This window comes from Aphanomyces invadans (assembly GCF_000520115.1).
Source record: "Aphanomyces invadans strain NJM9701 unplaced genomic scaffold supercont1.24, whole genome shotgun sequence".
NCBI classification, from domain to species: domain Eukaryota; phylum Oomycota; class Saprolegniomycetes; order Saprolegniales; family Verrucalvaceae; genus Aphanomyces; species Aphanomyces invadans.
In genome coordinates, this window is record NW_008580169.1 from 897,792 (window position 1) to 916,374 (window position 18,583).

At 56.6% G+C, this 18,583-nt stretch overlaps 7 protein-coding genes across 10 annotated transcripts in view; 4 read left to right on the plus strand and 3 right to left on the minus strand.

Annotated features, from left to right (window-relative positions):
• Nucleotides 1-39: 39 nt before the first annotated feature.
• On the minus strand, nucleotides 40-1,211 carry H310_10139 (hypothetical protein). The gene is made up of 2 exons (XM_008876410.1): nucleotides 621-1,211; nucleotides 40-559 (listed from the first exon to the last, which is right to left on the minus strand). Exons 1-2 carry the CDS (start codon nucleotides 1,176-1,178, stop codon nucleotides 116-118), a joined length of 1,002 nt encoding a protein of 333 aa, XP_008874632.1. The 5' UTR covers nucleotides 1,179-1,211; the 3' UTR covers nucleotides 40-115.
• A 281-nt stretch (nucleotides 1,212-1,492) lies between these two features.
• Nucleotides 1,493-3,432, plus strand: H310_10140 (HBS1-like protein; the record flags this gene model as incomplete). The annotated part of the gene is made up of 8 exons (XM_008876411.1): nucleotides 1,493-1,544; nucleotides 1,609-1,653; nucleotides 1,733-1,837; nucleotides 1,898-2,059; nucleotides 2,118-2,237; nucleotides 2,348-2,600; nucleotides 2,653-2,755; nucleotides 3,151-3,432. The coding sequence occupies 8 exons, from the start codon at nucleotides 1,493-1,495 to the stop codon at nucleotides 3,430-3,432; spliced, it is 1,122 nt and encodes a 373-aa protein (XP_008874633.1).
• A 5-nt stretch (nucleotides 3,433-3,437) lies between these two features.
• On the plus strand, nucleotides 3,438-4,534 carry H310_10141 (hypothetical protein; the record flags this gene model as incomplete). Its single annotated transcript, XM_008876412.1, has 6 exons — nucleotides 3,438-3,467; nucleotides 3,521-3,609; nucleotides 3,656-3,759; nucleotides 3,809-3,942; nucleotides 3,986-4,156; nucleotides 4,211-4,534. 6 exons carry the CDS (start codon nucleotides 3,438-3,440, stop codon nucleotides 4,532-4,534), a joined length of 852 nt encoding a protein of 283 aa, XP_008874634.1.
• A 90-nt stretch (nucleotides 4,535-4,624) lies between these two features.
• On the plus strand, nucleotides 4,625-4,993 carry H310_10142 (hypothetical protein; the record flags this gene model as incomplete). Its single annotated transcript, XM_008876413.1, has 1 exon — nucleotides 4,625-4,993. One exon carries the CDS (start codon nucleotides 4,625-4,627, stop codon nucleotides 4,991-4,993), a length of 369 nt encoding a protein of 122 aa, XP_008874635.1.
• A 345-nt stretch (nucleotides 4,994-5,338) lies between these two features.
• H310_10143 (hypothetical protein) lies at nucleotides 5,339-8,604 on the minus strand. The gene is made up of 3 exons (XM_008876414.1): nucleotides 7,662-8,604; nucleotides 6,298-7,605; nucleotides 5,339-6,251 (listed from the first exon to the last, which is right to left on the minus strand). The coding sequence occupies exons 1-3, from the start codon at nucleotides 8,575-8,577 to the stop codon at nucleotides 6,109-6,111; spliced, it is 2,367 nt and encodes a 788-aa protein (XP_008874636.1). The 5' UTR covers nucleotides 8,578-8,604; the 3' UTR covers nucleotides 5,339-6,108.
• A 1,257-nt stretch (nucleotides 8,605-9,861) lies between these two features.
• On the minus strand, nucleotides 9,862-14,447 carry H310_10144 (hypothetical protein). 3 transcript variants are annotated; one of them, XM_008876416.1, is made up of 8 exons: nucleotides 13,847-14,447; nucleotides 13,104-13,796; nucleotides 12,367-13,035; nucleotides 12,159-12,322; nucleotides 11,230-12,097; nucleotides 10,708-11,107; nucleotides 10,459-10,640; nucleotides 9,862-10,413 (listed from the first exon to the last, which is right to left on the minus strand). In XM_008876416.1, exons 1-8 carry the CDS (start codon nucleotides 14,429-14,431, stop codon nucleotides 9,988-9,990), a joined length of 3,987 nt encoding a protein of 1,328 aa, XP_008874638.1. In that variant the 5' UTR covers nucleotides 14,432-14,447; the 3' UTR covers nucleotides 9,862-9,987. The 3 variants fall into 3 exon arrangements, with proteins under 3 accessions (XP_008874638.1, XP_008874637.1, XP_008874639.1); XM_008876415.1 differs by having other exon boundaries at nucleotides 9,862-10,640; XM_008876417.1 differs by lacking the exon at nucleotides 13,847-14,447 and having other exon boundaries at nucleotides 13,104-13,833.
• A 338-nt stretch (nucleotides 14,448-14,785) lies between these two features.
• H310_10145 overlaps nucleotides 14,786-18,583 on the plus strand; it is a gene marked incomplete at its 3' end in the record, with an annotated part of 6,442 nt that continues 2,644 nt past the window's right edge. Inside the window, exons 1-3 of one of the 2 annotated variants that reach the window (XM_008876418.1) lie at nucleotides 14,786-14,863; nucleotides 14,914-15,542; nucleotides 16,052-18,578. In XM_008876418.1, the coding sequence (XP_008874640.1) occupies nucleotides 14,938-15,542; nucleotides 16,052-18,578 (3,132 nt within the window). In that variant the 5' untranslated portion in view covers nucleotides 14,786-14,863; nucleotides 14,914-14,937. Of the gene's footprint in view, nucleotides 15,543-16,051; nucleotides 18,579-18,583 lie in introns of both variants that reach the window. The other variant, XM_008876419.1, reaches the window with a different exon arrangement.

The window sequence follows — 18,583 nt, forward strand, 5'->3', positions numbered from 1 at the left end:
CTTCTCGTATTTAAAAATGAAGGAATGAAATCCTTGCCAGTGTCAGTTTGATTTTTGCGTCGTCGATATATTTCGGCAATATCAATAGATCAAACGTCGTTAATAGGTTGTCGAGTTATCTCTTGGTCTTTTGCCGCTTGGCCGCGCCCTTTGTGATGTTTTTCAACTTGGGACCGCCGCGCTTCTTGCCCTTCTTCCCACCAACGTCGTCGTCACCGCCGTCGCTGTGGGACGCGGCCTTGGCCTTGCCTTTGTTCTCCTCGCGGCCGAGGAGGTGCTGCAACACGTTCATGCTGCGTTCCTTCTCCGTCTTTTCCGACCCTGTCACGCTCAAAAACTTGTTTCGCTTGCCGACGTGCTTGCGCTCTCCTTCACCTTCTCGCTTCTTGTCGAACTTGCCCATCGACGCTGTCGAGAACTGGACCTTCTGGAGCGCCGCCTTCGTGCCTTCCTTCCCGCGCTGCTTGAGTTTCTTGTCATCTGTGTTCAGAAGTTCCACCGGCACGCCTAAGGGAGTTTTGCTGACGGGAAATGCGGGCTGCTTGCCACGGCCTTGTTTCTGGGCAGAATGACAACATCAGCTGTGTATTAAAGCGGATAGATGACACCGACGGACGTACCAGATTGTTGGCTTGGTTGCGCAAGTTCTTTTGCACGCGCTCCGCCTTTTCTTGTTTCTTTTCAGTCCACGGGTCGGCATACGGGTCCGCGCCTGCCTTGACAGGCATCGCCCAGTCGCCCGAATCGTCGTTCGCACGCTTGTAACCCCACTTGGGAGCCCAGATCTGTTTCGCTTCATCCCACACCATGCGTCCTTCCTTCTTGTTCTTGATGCCCTTTTCGCGCGCAAACTTCTCCCATCGCGTCTCGACCTTTTCCTTCGGGAGCGGCTTCTCGCGAGGGATCACGGTGGTGGGTACAGGCAGCTGAGCCATCGGACCCATGTCCGTCATCTGCCGCGGCAGTTCAAACACGTGGTTAATCAACAATTGAACGCTGTCGCGGGCGTACGCCTTGAGTTCGTTCTCGTCCGAGAGGTTCTTGACTTGGAATGGGTGCGTGTCATACGCTGCCAGGTTTCCCAGGTCGTACGTCAAATCATCTTCCTTTGTGACGGCACTGCTGCTCTTGTTGGACGAGTATGCCGCCGGCGCGATCTCGGCCGCCTTCACCACCATGTTCCCCCGACGAAAGTTGCAAAGTTGAACATCCTATTTGCGCACACCATCGAATTTGACTGGCTGGCGGGGGCAACTGAACCGGTTTCGAACGTCCAGAACCGGTTCATATCAAAAACCAGAAATTTGGGTCCAAAATCCCGGTATATAACCGGCCTGGTCGGTGTATAAACCCGACTACCCGGGTGTTTGTATCCCTAGGATCTCGTTCGAAACACGTCATAAACGCATCGAAACGAACAATTACCCGGCATCGGATCGAACCTGGTTTTGAACACAACGAGACGCAAAGAAACCGCGGACCTGCGGCGCATATGAGCCGACATCGCAACGTCCGGAACCGCGCGTACTCGTACGACGATGAAGGTAGAAGCAAGCTAGATCCGTTGATGCAGGCTTCGTGGAGACAACGACTGATGCACGTGCATAGACTACGATGACGACTACGACTACGACGAGCCGTCCCCTAGTGCCCGTACGTTGAAGGCGACATGACTCAGAACTGCGTGCTAAAGTGGTTGTGCGACGGCTCACATGAATACCGGTGCTGTTAGAATCGCACATGTATCGTCGGGACTCGCCCACGAAGCAGAACTCGGTCTTTTCGTTCTTGGACACCCAACCGACGCATGGCGAGGAGGGCTCGTTCGACGACACAGGTGGGCAGCATTCTTCATCATTTGGTTGCATGGTTCTCATGCAAGTGCTTGCCCCTGTAGAGTTGGCGCTGCCTTTGATCACCCAAATCCGCGCCACGATCGATGTATCGCAACTCTCGGACACCTTTCTCCTCGACCAAGTTCGCGCGCAAAACTACGACTTGGACAAAACGATCATCAGTCTCATGGAGCACAAAAAGAAAACGACGTCTCAAATTGCTGGTAGCCACTCGACCCTGCGCATATTTCACGACATTCCCGTCCTCATCTCGTCCTTCAGTCAAGGCGCTGCCGACGCAAGTTGTCATTCCCAAGGTGCAAGCGCTCTCGATCAGCGAGAAGCAACAACAGACAACCGTCAAGGCGCCAGCCACCGCCACCGTAGCCCCCCCTGCCAAAGGTGCTCGAACGTCCCTCTCCAATCTCGTGCATCCTCCGTCACCATGGCTTTCACTCCTTCCACCGCGAGGCTTCGCGGTGCTGCGGCCGTGCTAATCATGGATGTCACAGGCGGAGCCAGCTCGGCAGCGCCTGTCGCCGCGCCGACATCGACAACCTCTACTGGCAGCGGCGTTTACCCGTCGGCCCTGACACCGGCCGAGCGTGCAACATTTGAGAAGGCGGAGCGGGCAGCGCAAGAAAAAGGCGCGGCGGCACTTACGACGCAGCAACAAGACGGCAAGGCCAAGATTAGTATGGTCGTGATTGGACACGTCGACGCTGGCAAGAGCACCATCACCGGCCACCTTCTCTTTCGTCTGGGGTACACTGCAACCGAGCGAATCCATCTGCGTTACGGACGTGCTGGATCACAGATACGTGAGCAAGCAAATCATGCACAAGTATGAAAAACAGAGCCGCGAGGCCGGGAAAGCATCGTTCGCGTTTGCATGGGTCATGGATGCCGACGAAGAAGAGGTAATGGCTCAGCCTGGTGGACGGGCGAGAGTGTATGGACTGCTGGATGAAATGCCGTGGCTTTTCCTTGCTCTTCGTGGTCATGCGTGCATTTGGATGCCGCATGCTGCGTGTGGACGGCAATGCCACATGCAAACCCCCTGGCTGTGTACTCTTGTGGGTGTCAAGATCTGGTGTGCTTTGTCCTGCCTGGCGAATCTGTGCACCTGCTTGCTGTGCATGCCAGCCTTCCTGCGCTTGGCATGAAGGCGAATATTATCTCGTGGTGTTTCCTCTTGGCCATGCTCTCTCCGGGGACCAGCATAACCAGTGCTACACCACCGCCAGTGGACAAGTCATATTGGATGCAAAGCCCCATTTCTCGAGCCATCGACGATGATATGTGCTGGTTGTAGAGATCGCGCGGAGTGACGATGGACGTTGGCACGTCGTATTTTGCCACGCCATCCAAGCACGTAACGCTGTTGGACGCGCCTGGCCACCGCGATTTCATTCCCAAGATGATTGCCGGCGCTTCCCAGGTACTGCAACGTCCTGCCGATCGCCACGGATTCATCTCGACTAGGCTGACGTGGCGGTGCTGGTCGTACCAGCCTCGACGGGCGAGTTCGAGGCGTCGTTTGAGCGCGACGGTCAGACCAAGGAACACACGCTCCTCGTGCGCAGCCTCGGCGTGAGCCAGATGATTGTCGCAGTCAACAAGATGGACTCGGTGCGCTCGGAATTTTCGTCGTTGGTCGATTGAATAATGTCGTCATGGCGCAGGTGCATTGGTCCAAGGACCGATTCGAGTACATCCAAACCGTGCTCCGAACGTTCTTGGTCCAGTCGGGTTTCAAGCTCGACCAGTTGCGGTGCGCCATGGATGCCAAAAACCCCAAGCTGATGCGTTCGGAATAGGTTTGTACCCGTGAGTGGGTTGACTGGAGAGAACCTCATCAGCCCCGTGGACGATGTGACGGATGCGGCATGGTACCTGGGACCGACCTTGGTGCAAGCGATCGGTGGGACACCGCAAGACATCGATCGACGCTGATGGCTAGCCGTGGCTAGATACGTTTGCGCCGCCGCAACGGCCCATCTCGAAGCCATTCCGCATGGCCGTATCTGACGTGTCCAGGTCGATGAGCTTGGGGCTGACTGTGTCGGGGCGCATTTACACGGGCGCGCTGTGCACGGGCGACACGGTAGGTCTGGACATCGTCGGCTCGTTTTCACGCATGGAGGCAGGTGCTCGTGATGCCGGGGGGCGTGCGCGCGACGGTGAAAGCGATGGAACTAAACGGGATGCCGGTGCTGACCGCGTCGGCCGGCGACAACATGGACTTGGGTCTTGTGGGGATCGATCCGTCGGCGCTGTTTGTCGGCAGCATCTTGTGTTCGATCGTGTCGCCCGTCCGGGTATGGCCGTGTCCGCGCCATGGGAAGCAAATTGCTTTGACGTTGCAGCTCTAGATGGTGCGCAAGTTTGAGGCGCAGATCATGACGATGCCGGGACTCGAAATCCCAATCGTCAAAGGCACGTGCATGACGCTGCACATGCACAGCATGGACGAACCCGTCCACGTGACACGCCTCGTGAGCACCCTCAAAAAGTCGGGCGACGTCGACAAGAAAAAGCCGCGATGCATTACGCGCAACAGTTCGGCGGTCATTCAAATCACGACCCACCGGCCGCTCTGCCTCGAAGTGTTTGCCGAGTTTCGCAGCCTCGGCCGGTTTACGCTTCGCGACCGCGGCATCACGTTGGCGGCAGGCATCGTCAGCGACATCCTGTAGACAGAGTCGTAAAAGCACATCATCACGACGCTGTGCACCATCGTTTGTCTCGTCGATGCGTCATCGAGTGGGCGACGTCCGTTCGAAACGATGCTCCGTCGCCATGTGCCTGCCCGCTATGACATCGAGACGACCGTTGCATGCACCTCGACGGCATGCGTCCGTGTGGCCGCATGCTCTCGCGTGCGAGTCGACCGCATCCCTCGTACGTGCAGGCGGAGGAGGCACCGTCGAGAGAATGGAAGATCCGACTCGGAATCGCGTTTTGCGAAGATGCCAAGATCGAGATCGTTATGCCGCCCATTTTCCGCAGTCAAACAACGGGAATGCGTCCGCACGTTTGCATGCTGCAACTCGGTTGACAGCACATGCCGTCGACTAGATGATGACCACACATCTCCAGCGGTGGCGCCGGATTTGAACCGTCATAGCGTGAGCGGTGGCCGTCCCCAGCGATAACACGCACCGGTCGAAGCGGCCAGGGACGTCTCCCGCATGCTGCCTCACGCACACCGTCCTCCTTGGCAAGTGCCTGAAGCCAGCGTCGGGCTCATCTGAAGCACGTCGTGATCGTTGTCGATGGGGCAGCTGTCGACACGTCCAGAAACGTGTTTCGAAAGATGTCGAGCACGCCGCACCGTGGTCGGAGCTACAGATGCATGAGGTCGACTTGGAACGCATCACAACAAAAGCGCCTCGTAGCAGGGCGTCGGCAGCCGCCTGGACGCCATTTCACCGACGCCGTACACACCATGTCGTCGCTCGAGGCAGTTTGCCGCGTCGAGCCGAGTGGTCATCACGACCAGGACTCGCAACCCACGATGGCCCCCGCGGTTTGTTCATCATGGCAGCGATTCCAGCGAGTGGATGCGTGTCGAGATGGCACCAGACAGCCCTGATACGTCCGTCGTAGGTTGGAAATGCTCCGACCAGCCCGCTGGCACGACATAGATCGACATTCATCCTAGCTCCAAGGCATCTTTGATTGGATTGACCTGGTCATGCCAGCTACAGCGCAGTCGACGATGGTGGCTACCAGCATGGGGACGTCGTGCTCTTGTGGCGGACATGAACGAGGGTCGCGTCATGCGCCAATGCCAATCGTCGGCTACAAACGCGCGTCCGCCATGTTGACGTGTTTGGACTTGCACAGCTCCTCCGCCCACGCGATGGACCCGAGGTCGCCACGGTCCCCAGAGGAAAGCGACCACGGCAGAGTCAGTCGATCAGTCAGCCGATCGACATCCCGAGTGTCGAAAAAAGGCATCGCGTAGGGAAGTGCTGAGCTGCCGCAGGCCATCGCGCGTGCGTCTCGGTGGGGTTTGTGCAGGCTAGAGTGAGGCAACCAGCTTGTAGAATTTTGGACCGAATTGTGCGTTGTTGTAAACTCGCTGCCCCGTCCGGACCAGCGCAATGGAGGTAGTACGAGCTCACAACCACTGGAGACATGGAAGTGGCAGTCGATCGAGAGGCGTCGACAGAGACCGTCGAAGGAGCGCATGGCAGGCGGATGCCTCGCTGACCAAGACTACAGCGAGTGGACCACAACAAGCCATGCCAACATCGGTTCGACGTTAGCCTCGATGGCGCGACAGGTGGCGAGATGACGTCGATCGAGACGGTGGCCGGAGTTGGGATACCGTGGGGGTCGTCTGCGATTGGGACCGTCGAGAGCCTAGGGAGCGCTGGGATGGCGCCGCGGACGCCCGAGACGACGCTAAAACGCCAGTTAGTTCGCTCCTGACAAAACAATCGCCGACTACCTCGTCGCAGCGCCGTCGTGATCGTGGTTTGGGTGTCGGACACGGGGATTTCGTCGACCCAGAGCGTCTCTAAGCTGAGATGGCCGAGGCTTGTTATCGTCAGGGCCGCTGGCGGCAACGGGACGAGGCGCGGCGTCAAAATCATGACGCCAGCCCCGCCGTCGACGGGTCCACGTGGATGAGATTCGCGCTTCTCAACGGGACATCCGTACACTTTGGCGAGGCTGGACGCATGGAGGCCGTTGAAGAGAAAGGTCGGGAGGTCCTCTATCCTGACCAGGAAGCGCACGTCAAGGAGAACCCATCCTGCGGCCCAGACACTCGCTTTGCTGAGGCGAAACATCGATCCATCCAGCTGCGGGCCAGCCATGGCCTGGCGAGACTCGAGTGTCGGAAAGATAGACACAATGCCACACGTGCCATCCTCGCGGACCCGATGAAATGGCGCTAGGTACTGGAGCGTGTGCGCCGTGTTGTCCATGATGGTCGTCGGGTCGGCCTGCACGACGATGGCATCGACCGCCTGAGCGACGCGCGGCCGTGCGTGGACAAGTCGGACCACCTTGACGAGAACGAGGCCGATGACGATGGCACCACACGGGAGAAAGAACCAAACAAATTCACGCATGATCAACCACGTGGGGGGGTCGCCCGGCGACAGCTCGTACAGCGTCCAAAAGTCCATGGTTGTCGGCGAGGACGCGATCAGGTTGCGCAAGTAAAAGTCGTTCATGTAGTTCGAGACCGCGACCTCCATGGCAGCCGTCGTGAATGTTTGGACGAGGGATTCCCGGGCGGTGTAGCACAGTGCATACACGAGAACGGGCACGACGGGCACGATGGGGATGCGAAGAACGGTCGCAACAACGTCGGTCAGCACAAGAAAGCACGTGAGGCAGTCGCTGCGGACGAGGTCATCGGGGGCGACCATCGGCTCGAGATCATATCGTGTATACCCCACCGTCAGCACCCACTCGTGCACGACCCAGAATCGATCGACGGTCCAAGTGAACGCAATCCATGCCGCGCGAAAGTAGAGCTGGCGAATGGTGTTGGGACACACGTCGGGGAGCCAGAACGACGACGTCCTGAGCGACACCACCGCGACGTGAACGGCCACGATCGCTGGATACACCACGCGGACCACCGCCGACACGATCCCGATCGCATGCAGCCACGTCCTCGAATCCTTGTTGTATCCCTGCGCTTTAAAGTAGTCGACGCACAAGTCCCGCACCGGATCGTCGTCCATCGACAGCACATACCGCACAAAATTCGTCTGGGCGTCCTTGCTCCCTCGGTAGTACCCTATCGCAGCCATCGCAACATGTCAGAGCAATCGGTGGAATGCGACGCATACGAACCCGAGTACCCGTTCATCACGATCAGCTCGTTTGTGGCCTTGACGCGCCAGTGCCACTGGTTGAGTCGCATCGCGCGGCCGTCTGTGATGCGTGTGGCGTCGTGGAATGGTGTGCCCACCTCGTATGGAAAGTTAAACGCGACAAGCGTTCGATACTCGGACACGCCATCGTAGTGCAGCCCAAAGCGCGGCAGGTCGGCGGCGTCGTCTGGCCCGAGGGCAAATTGACTCCACGACGCTTTCGACACCACAACTGGCCCTACTTGGCCTTCCATGCGAGTGCTCTCTCGCATCGCGCTCATCGTCTGCAGCGCAAACGACGTAATCGTAGTCAACGCCACGTCGACGAGGTACCCCTTGAACATGGACGTGTCCTGGAACACGCGGCCGCTGTACGCACAGTCGACGACCGCGACGTGGGTGATTTCGTCACCTGACAAGTTGACGGACGAGTTCATCCCGACGAGGATGTGCTGCAGCAGCGGGAGCATGTGCCAGTCGGCGTACAATCGGTCGCCATCCTGGTACCCGCCCAGGCTGGAGCAGTTGCCGTACACGATCACGTAGTCGTCAGGGTCGTGCTCGTGGGCCTCGATGTACATGATGCGCTGCCTGGCGGCAACCGCGCCTGCAACTTGGTCTAGTTGTCTCGTGCGGTTGACGATGCCCATCTTGAGGAAGCGACGGATTGTCGGCGACTCGTACACGGTATATCCTCGCTTCGCGCTGTCGTAGCCGTAGAGGGTTTGACAGGCCGCAATGGCGCCGCCGACGTCGACCACGAGGAGGTACATGCCACTCGCCATGGAGGTCAAGATGACGAGGTACTTTAGCCATGGCACACCCGCCGCCCTGCTGCACCACGCACGTCCAGCGCGCTCGCCCGCTGCACTCGACATTGTCGGCAGTGCGTTCATGCGGACAGCTGCGCCGGCGACGAAAATAGCGCAGTGTCGTTATCGAGTTTGGACAACGAAGGAGAGGGGAAGCCCTCCATCTTTGTCTCGGAAACAAGTCGGGGCGGCGGCCCTCGCTCGAGGTGGATTTCCCGCTCACAACTCACGCTTGCAAGCATGGCGCGTCGCCACTGGATCCAGTCTTCGCGCATCGAGCGGTCCCAGGATGACGACTTCCAAGTCCACCATCGCCAGTGCCTGGACGGCGAAACCATCGCCTAGGGGGTAACTTGTACCGCCGTTACGTGCTGCACTTGCCAACACTGCCATTCAAAACTGTTGGGGGCATCGCATGTCCAGTCGCTGCCGCCAACTCTCGTAGATGACGAAGACGATGACAATCGTGCGGGCAACCATTCCTCTGTCCTCCATCGGGCATGGCGACGGTGTAGGTGAGCGCCAGGGACCTGAATGGCGTCGTGGTTGTGTTGGCGAAATGACGTAGCCATCGCGCTGTGGTCACCAGCTCCAACAAATTTCGGTGGTGCGTCGCCGCGCCATGAATGAATCAGTGCCGTGCCATGCGATCATGGCGATTGTTCATGCAGTCTCCACACCCTGGCTGCGGCATCATGCGCCTCTTGATCTCGGGTCATGAATGCGATGTGTGCTTGCGTTGGGCGTGACGTGGCGAAAGGGTCGGGACGGATTCGGAGCGACGCGTCGGCATCACCTCATCTTGCCGGCATGTAGTCCTTGCATCAGCCCACCACACCACGGCATGGAGACTGACGAAGGATTTGTCGACTCTTGTCCAACGATACCAAATTGCATTCCCTTCAGGTGGAGAGTTAGGGTGCATTCGCCTTTGCCAAGGGATGCGCAAGGGACGAAGAAGTAGATGCCTTCCACAGAGCAGACGCCACAGTGATGGGGATGTAGCTCAAAGGTAAATGGTGTAAGGAACAAAGCCTGGCCACTGGTGGGAGTCATGACCAGAGCTGCCAAATCGACGACCAAACCAGCACCGGCCTTCGTGTTCCGCGCAGGCAACATGCCTGCGGGGAGAACGGCAACGGATGCTGCGGCAAGAGGACGCACTGGCAACAAAAGGGATCGGCCACGTCCGTGCAAGTGTGCACACCACGAGTTCGGATGCATGATCCGACTGAGCGAACGATCGCATTCAACGCGGCTCGAGACATGTCGCGCGGAGTCGAGTAGGACAGTCACGGGGAAATGGTCAACGTTCGACTCCACGTTGTGGTCGACGATTCCAACCCCGCTCCGTTGCGCCACCCAGAAAGAACACACACCAACGGCTCCCAAACGAAGCGTGTTGGATAAACCATGACAACCCAACTGGGGGCAGGCTGCGTTCTGTGTTAAAACGTTGGCCGTCATCGTCAGTTGGTACGTCTCGGCTACCCCTTACTCTTCTTCGCCGTCGTCATCGTCGATTTCGGTGTTTTCCGCCTCGGTTTCGTCCCCATCCTCATCGTTGTCAGAACTGCCGTCGTCGTCCGGTTGGGCTGCAGACCCGTCCAAGTTGCGCTGCTTTAGGATCCCCGTTGAGAACGCGTCCATGAAGTTGTGTTCCCGGGCGAGTTTGCTCGTTTCGTAGATGAGTCGCTCCAACAACCTTTTCAGCTTGGGCACTTGGGCGGCCGCAGACGCATCTTGGATGAGCTTTCCATGCGCACAGAGCACTTGGAGCCGCCTCGTCCCCCCTTGGACCTCCTTGAAAGTCGCCAGAATGCGCGTCGAGTGACCGACGAAGTGACGTTCAAAGTACGGCATCGCGCGCAGGATGTTCTGGACGAACCCAGTTCCATGCTTCAGCACAGCAGCGACCACCTAGACGACGACGATCCGTTGGAGTACGATGCACCGACGACGTACCATGCTCGTGTGAAAGCTCCGCGTGAGGCCAACCAGGAGCTTGAACAAGAGCGACGCTTGGTGCAAGTAGTGCAGCAGGTGCGCTGGATTGGATGGCGCGTCGTCGGAGTAGTCGAGCCGCGATGTCGCGCGCACGACAGTCTCAATGCTCGCGCGGACAAACACCCCCATCGTTTTCTTGGCTAGACACGGGCAACATGCTCAAGCCACGACCTCTAGAGTTTGTGGGGCATCGTGCAGCCGACGTACACAGAGTGGGAAAGTACTCGTTCGACACGTTCGCGTTGTAGTTTTCGAGCAAATTGACAAAGCCGCAGCACGCCACGTCCTGAACACTGTCGAGCGGATGCGGTGAAAACTCAAAATACGTGTCGAGAAGTGTCGTCAAGTCGGCCGTCTTGTACGAAAACGCCTTGTCCGCGGCTTGCGTCGACCAGTCCCGGCGAAGATACCCCAGCGCGAGCTCGGCCAGCGGCGACACGGGGCCACGAGGCGGTGAGAACAAGATTGCTTTGTTCTGGAGGCCGTTCCACTTGACCTTTAAGCGCTCCAGCGCCACCAACGCCGTCACAAGATGCACGGCGATGTCAATGTCCATGCATGGCACGGTCTGCAAGCTTAACAAGGCGTCCGACATGGCGCCGAGAACCTACAGGCATGCAACAAGCGTGAAGTCACCGATGTCAGCTTCGTAGCAGGGATGACAGTGCAGCGAACGCTTGGAACACCGTCGATGGTTTCGGACGGAAAAAGACAAGCAGTTGAATGTACCGTTGCAGACTGGTCCACAACGTCCACTTGCACGTGCTGCTCGACGGGTAGGATAAGCTGCTGCAGTGCCATCAGCTGGAGGCGTTGCTGGTTATGTTGCTCAAACACTGCGTCGGCTTTTGCTATGACCACGATGGATTGAATGTACTTGGATGTCAAGGCATGCAGTATTGGTGTCGGGGGCGGTTCTACCGCATCCAGTACCCATCGGAAGTTGTTAGCAACATTCAACAAGTGGAATTTGAGGTAAGTCTCGAACATGGCAAAGCCAGGGGCAAGGTCCACGAAGCCGCTGTGGACGAGAAGCGACGGGTTTGAATGGGTGGTCACCGGTGCGTGTTTGGCGGCCCAATGCGGCGCGGTTGTGTACGTTTTCACGAGGGATTTGCGCAGGACGCGGAGAAAATGATCGAGCAAAAAGTGAAATGACCGAGGGTCGATGCTGTCTTTCATGCGCGGCAGCACGCCCACGACACGGGAATTCAACGGCGTGAAGGAGCTGCGAATGGTGGCGAGGCGCTGTTGAACATGGGTGGCAGCCTTGCCTTTGCTTTTGGGATCGGTCTTTTTGGTCGACTCGCTGGACTGTCGCCGGCCGAACGTGGCGTCGGTCGTGCACGTGCCTGTGACAATCTCGATGCCTTGCGGAAGCCACACACTCGTCGGGGCGTTCATGATGGCGTCCTCCAAAATTGATTCCAACTCCACGGCGTTCTCGAGCCGTGTCAAAACCTTCCCGGCCAACGACACGTCCGAGCTAAAACAGTTCAACAGTTCTCGACACCAGTTTACGCCATGCCACAAGGCCAGGAACACCCCGTCCTGAGCGTCTTTCTCCATCGTGCCGAGGTTCGCGATCGCATTTTTCCTACAAGTATAAACCACGACGACTTGTCAGTACATAGGTGGTTAGGCCATTTTCAACATACTCCATGAGCAAAATCGGGCAAATGAGGACGGTTCCGATATTCTCGAGTGTGTCGGACTGTTTATAGCATGATACCACGAGATTGAGCAAGCTGTACAGGTACAAAGGACGCTCCATCGTGTCTTGGGATGCCACCAATGTCATGATTTGAAGGAACACTGGCGACTACTCACGCGTGATGACAAGTCTCCGTGGCGTATTTCACGTACGTTCATGCGAGTTATGGCCCATTGGTCGCAGTGGAAGGCACCGTTGAAGACCGGTCGCTTGTACCCGCCTTGCTGGTGGATGCGTGCGTCGAAGATGGGCAAGAACTCATTCATGAGAACTTCCGAGAATTTTTCATCGAAAATCGCGACAACATTTGGGTGGCGCCGACTGTCCATGCGGTTCACGAAGTGGTTGAGCTCGGCATACATGAACGACAGCGCCTTTGCTTGTTTTCGACACGCATCGCGGAGAATGTCGAGGCGGTCGCGGATCTTCTTTTCAAACTGATCGCGCGCTGGGTTCACTTCGCTTTCGTCCAGGCCAGGCGTGCCGTCATCACCCATCGCGTCCACCTCGGCCTCGATACAGCACACGTACCCGATCATACCGAGTTTTCGGTACTGGTTGTCCAGGTGGTACAGTTGCTTACGCACCGTGATGGACAAGTCGGCGTTGCCGCTCCCGCCAACGCGGTAAAGCAACTGATACACCTGGCGACATTGGTCGACATTGAACCGTTCGATGCAGTCGAGCAAGTGCTTCAGCAACGAAAGGTACTTGTCCAAACGCTGGGGCTCATGCGTTGCAATGGCCAGGAGCGTCGCCAGCGCGCTGTCAACGGTGGACGTGACGCTCGACATGGCGAAGTCCACCAAGTCCGATATGATCTATATCGTCGATGACGCCAATGTGTGTGGGGTATTAAGAGTCAGGACGGCGGTACGCGCATGCATACCTGCGTTTGGAACTCGTACAGTGGCTCACGAGCTTTCGAAAGCTCGTTGAAAAGAAGCGAAAAGACAAACCTGCCTTGATCCGTCACGTCGGGACTTTGGAGCAGCGCGCCAGTAACGAGTACGACCGAACTCAGATACGGCGTGAGGCCGCGAAGGTGATGTCCCAGCGACTCAACTAACACCTCCCTGGAGAAGTTTCCCTGGGCGACCTTCTTGACGAAGATGGCTTCGATCTTGGCCTTCATCGGTCCGGCCAGGGAGCTGTGGAACCCCACAAGGCACCACACGTCCATGATGTACCCGTTGCCTGTCGATGTCTTGGCCAAAAGTTTTAAGAAATGGTCGAGGAGGTCGGTGCGATAAATCATGCCATGCACGAATTGCTGGAGCAGAAACGATTCATCCTGAGATGAATCCATCCTCGCGTCCGACGATGCCTTGATGCAATCGCTAACTTTTTCACGAATCGTGTTCAGCATCGACGACGCGGTCGACTCTGTCATTGTTTGGACGAGGAAGCGGAGGAGCGCAGGCATATCCTCGAGCGACGAAGACGTCAAGCGACCGAGAATGCAGCTCGTGACTTCGTCAGAAATTTCCGCGGGCATGTTGAAATTCGACAGCGCTTCAATCGCGGGTACAACTAGTTCGTTCTCACTGCCGATCGTTTCCAGCAACGTGTCCACGGCGAGCTACAACGACGAAAAATGAGGGATGAGTTTTGACTTGGGCGCGAACGTACTTGAAAGTCACGGTCGGAAACGAGTTCGGGAAGGATATGAATGATGTCTTTCTGCAGAAACAAGGGATACGTGCTCAACGACGTCAACAACTTCTCGGTCAATGCGGAAGGGTCGAATACGCATTCGATCCACCGAATGTGCCGTAGAATGAGACTGCACAATCCAGATGAAGGCATGACGCTGTTCGTGATGCTTGCACCAGCGCCGACAACTTCTTCGGACGCCTTCTGCGCGAGCTCGCTCAAGAGTTCCATCAAAAGGTTCACCAACGGCGTTTGGATCGTTTCATTGCGCAACAGGATGCGCATAAAGCTGTCCTTCTCTGAGAAAGACGTAAGCATGCGTTGAAGCTCCAACGTATCAGAAAACAGCGCCTCGAGGTCGTGGAGGACAGTGTCAACTGGTTGCATGCTCAATGCGCGTTCAACAACGACAACGTCCTGGTCTCTCGGCTCCGCCTTGAACATCGAGATGAGATGGTCCGGGTCTGGGACTTCCATTGACACGTCCTCGATTGCGTCCCAGAAGAGCTCCCACGCCGCGACAATGCCTGACGCATTCGCGCGCTTCCGCTTCTTTGTCATGAACGTCGAAAAGCGCGAAAGTTCAAATTGATTAACAGTAAATATATTCATTTATTGAGAGTACTACTAGTATTAGTAATAACATTACAGTTTTGATAAATATGAAATATTACAGGTTTCGTTGGTTGGACGGAGAACACAAAATATTCGAATGTACTGTGGTCTCACGAAATTTTTGACTTCCGGATAATTCCACAAGGAGCCATATATACTACTTTAGGTATAATCAACAACAGAATATGCCTAAATTAGAGCAAGTATGTAAAAATATATGTACTGTGTGAGAAATATGAAGAATATCACTCCATAAGATTTGCTGTTAGAAGCAACCGTTTCATTGAAGCAAATTATCCGGCTCATTAATTCAAAGAAACGACCGACGCGGCATCAACATCGCATTCGCCAACCTCCGCTCGCACTTGGACGCTGCCGGTGAACACCCCACGCCTTAAAGACTCATCCTCACGTGTCCATCTAAGAAGAGAGGAGTAGCGAGGAGATTCGACATGAACCAGCTGCGGAAGCTCGCCAGTTATGTCGTGGACAGTTCATTGAAGCCGTCGGCGACATCTCCACCCCAACAGAACTCGAACCTCCCACCTGTCCCGTCGTACAAACACCTCGACTTGACGTATGTTACCACACGACTTCTCGTGGGTGGACGTGCCGTCGACGGACCTACCGACAAGATGAGCTGCGTGAACAACGCGACGGAAATGAAAGCGTACCTGGATGCCGCCCACAACGGAAAGTATGTAGTGTTCAACCTGACCGACGACAACGCGGACGCACCAGTGATCTCCCCACAAACTCTCGATTTTACATGGGAACGAGACGGCGGAATTCGCACGTACACCCCGCCCGCGGACCACATCTTTCGAATTTGCTATGCCATCTTTGCCTGGTTAGCATTGGATGCTGAGAACGTCGCGCTGTTGTACTGCCACAATGGAAAGACCCGCAGTGGCGTCATCTGCGCGTGCTACTTCTTGTTTGTCCGCACGGTCGACGACCCGATGTCCGCGTTGGCGCAGTTCTATCAGAAACGCCTCGGCATCGACACCCTCACTCCCGAATATGTCAAGCGGAGCATGCCCATTTCGATTCAACGGTAACACCATCTATCTCTGAATCCTTTGCGACGTCTGCGCGATTGAGATGTCGAAATGCCTCCATACTTCGGTCCGCTTTTGTCGATTTTTATAAGTTGTGTGGTGCTGTATCCATCGCATGTGTCGAAAACTGAAAAAATGATTCAACACTATTCTCCTCCGATCCACTCATAAAGTTATTTTGTGGTGTGTGCACTGTGGGGCGATTCGGGTTTTGATATTTCGTGTGGCGCTGTATCCATGGATGATGTTGCTGGTCCAAGCGGAGGGCACCGCTGTGCGCCGCGCTGCTGAGGAGACGTAGCGCGCGTTGTTGCTCCTGGAGGTGTCCTTTCGAAGGAAAACATTCCTAGGATCGTTTCCACGTTTCACTTGTGCTGCCTTTTGCCTTGACGAGTCTGCATGGGGTTGATGGTCTTGGGGTTGCGCATGATTCCTTCATGCGAATGCGGCATTGTCATCTCGTTTGATCGATCTCTCGTATTGACGCGTCGACATGATGGTATAGATTTGTATCCAATTTTTCCATCATCATGAACGCGCAAACGATACCGAACCCAGAGCCGCTGCTACTAAAAGCCATCATGTTTCGCGCGTTGCCGGTCGAGATGGCGCCGTTGGTGCAGCTGTGGGACGATGACAAGATGGTGTTTTCAACGGCGGCGACCGACGACGTCGCCAAGCCCGTCATCGACTGGAATCCCGAAGACGGGTTCCTCGCGATTCTGTGGGAGTCTGGGATTCCCCTCGACGGCGGCTTCTCCATCCTGTGCTCGTTTGGCGACGACTACCAAGCCGACACATCGTCCGACCCGACGTCCCGCGTCCTGTTTCGGTACATGAATTCAACATGGTTCCTCTCGGCAGGACTCGTCACCCTCAAGAAGCCGTGCTTGGACATGATGAAGCAGTACGAACACGGATTTGACGAAGACAATTTCAGCGTCGACATGGTTTTCCATGATAACCCGACCGTCGAGCCCAAGCCGTTCGTTCCAGTCAACTACACAGGCAACTACGCAGTCAAGCAAGGCATCGTGGAGATGGCGAGCCACCACACGATTGCCCCCGACCCGTCCATGTACTTGAACTTTATCAAGACTGGCTTTGACGCGACCGCGTCGACGTTTGCACTGCAGCGCGCCGAGAACGCGCCGAACCTTGCCTTGGACATTTTGCATTCGGAGGGCATCTCTACGATTTTTACGCGCCTGCTTCCGCTTCCAAGTCACCCGTCGCCGTCCAAACTCGCGGCAACGGGCGCTGGCTTGAAAGGGTTCACAGGAAGCAGCTCGAATTTGCTTCAGTCCACAACGGACGAAGCGATTCGATTCCACACCACTACCGCCGTCGCCACGGAGTGGAGTGCGTCCCCGAATGTGAGCCGACGCCAATCCACCCATGTCGACGGCATTTTGCGTGGCGATGTCCGTACCAACGTCGACCTCAGTAGGCGTCACTCATCCACCGACAGTGCACCTCCACCGCGTTGTAAACCCTCCACCACGATCGAGGCGAATAGTGCAGTGAACTACCAAGAAGCCGTGTGCGCAGTCTGCAGGGAAGAAGACTACGTGCTGCGTCCCCAACTCGTGCGCTGTGCTGGCGGGTGCCAGCACTTCTTTCACACGGGCTGCGCAGGGCTGAAAAAGATCCCGTTTGGCCTAACGACCATGAGCGACCGTGCCAACCACGCCGCGTACATGAAGAAGTTTTTCAGCACGTGGACATGCGCAGATTGCACGTGTCAGCACCGCGCCGACGCGCCTTTACCCAGTGACTCGCCTCAGAGCAAGAGCTCTCCTACCAAGCAAAAGTTGGAAAAACTCCGGCTTTTGCTCGACGAAAAGGGCCTGTCGTTGGACGATTTGCTCAGAGTCGCCGATGCCAAAGCTCCAAGTGGGAATTCGACCCCCACCGCCGCGGCCGGCGCAGACGACGCGTCGTTAGCCAAGTACGAGCGCATGATTGACAATGGCGTACCGCTTGAAGCAGCACAGAACTGCATGGTCCGCGATGGCGTCGCCGTCGATCCGTCGCGACTTGCTGCTTACGTTCCATCCAAACCACTCGCACACCAACTTGCCCAGCACAAGCAGTCGGACGTCCTCTTGCTCAAGGACGCGATCCAGTTTGAGGGGTATTTTACCATGCTCCAGAAAGGCATCTCGAAAGATGCTGTCAAGCACAAGATGAAAATGTGTGGACTAAACCCGGACATTCTCAACTTGGACCCCAACTCTGTGTACATGGAAGTTCGTGACAAAATTGAAATGCTGCAGGCAGAGTACACTCAGCCACCACGATCTCCCCCCAAAGCCCCGTCGCCCCAGAAACCGTCCACGTCCCCGCACAAACCGACGGTGTCGCTTCCAAGCCCAAACAAATCGACAACAACTCCAGCCACGACAATCCACCGAGTCAAAAACCCACCGACGAGCGCAACCACGGCATCGGCAACTAGCGCCGGTCCCCCTGGCAAGCACGAAGACGAGCCGGAGAAGGCACCGGCACCAGATTCCCCGATGGCCGACGGGAAACTCACCCTCAAGGACGATCCCACGTACGGCAAGTACTTTAAAATGCTCAAACTCAACATTCCACAAGAAGCGGTGCGCCTCAAGATGGTCGAGCACGGGGTGAACCCCCACGCCCTCGTCCTCGGCCCGAGCGCGCTCGTTTCCGAGTTGAATTCCACAACCACGTCGCCAAAACCCGCGGTGCTAAAAGACGACCCTATTTATGCCAAATATTTCAAAATGCTCAAGCTCAACATCCCCGAGGAAGCCGTACGACTCAAGATGAAGGAGCACGGGGTGAACGAGAAAGCGTTGGAGCTCGGTCCCGACGGATTGGTGTCAGACTTGACGACGCCAGACGGACTCCCTGGCAAACCACTGCTTCTCAAGGACGATCCTGTCTACGGCAAGTACTTTAAGATGCTCAAGATGAACATCCCGGAAGGCGCGGTCAAGCAAAAGATGATTGAGCACGGGGTAAACGTCAAAGCACTCGAGTTGGGACCCGACGGGTTGGTGTC

Excerpts from the sequence above, each read along its gene's own strand:
- H310_10139 (XM_008876410.1), bottom strand. The coding sequence starts at position 1,178 with ATGGTGGTGAAGGCGGCCGAGATCGCGCCGGCGGCATACTCGTCCAAC. Across the intron at positions 560-620 it reads GCAACCAAGCCAACAATCTG|AAACAAGGCCGTGGCAAGCA; the intron begins GTACGTCCGTCG and ends CATTCTGCCCAG.
- H310_10143 (XM_008876414.1), bottom strand. The coding sequence starts at position 8,577 with ATGAACGCACTGCCGACAATGTCGAGTGCAGCGGGCGAGCGCGCTGGA. Across the intron at positions 7,606-7,661 it reads CGTGATGAACGGGTACTCGG|GGTACTACCGAGGGAGCAAG; the intron begins GTTCGTATGCGT and ends TGGCTGCGATAG. Across the intron at positions 6,252-6,297 it reads CACGACGGCGCTGCGACGAG|CGTCGTCTCGGGCGTCCGCG; the intron begins GTAGTCGGCGAT and ends CTGGCGTTTTAG.
- H310_10144 (XM_008876416.1), bottom strand. The coding sequence starts at position 14,431 with ATGACAAAGAAGCGGAAGCGCGCGAATGCGTCAGGCATTGTCGCGGCG. Across the intron at positions 12,323-12,366 it reads GGGCCATAACTCGCATGAAC|TCGCCAGTGTTCCTTCAAAT; the intron begins GTACGTGAAATA and ends ACGCGTGAGTAG. Across the intron at positions 10,414-10,458 it reads GGAGCTTTCACACGAGCATG|GTGGTCGCTGCTGTGCTGAA; the intron begins GTACGTCGTCGG and ends GTCGTCGTCTAG.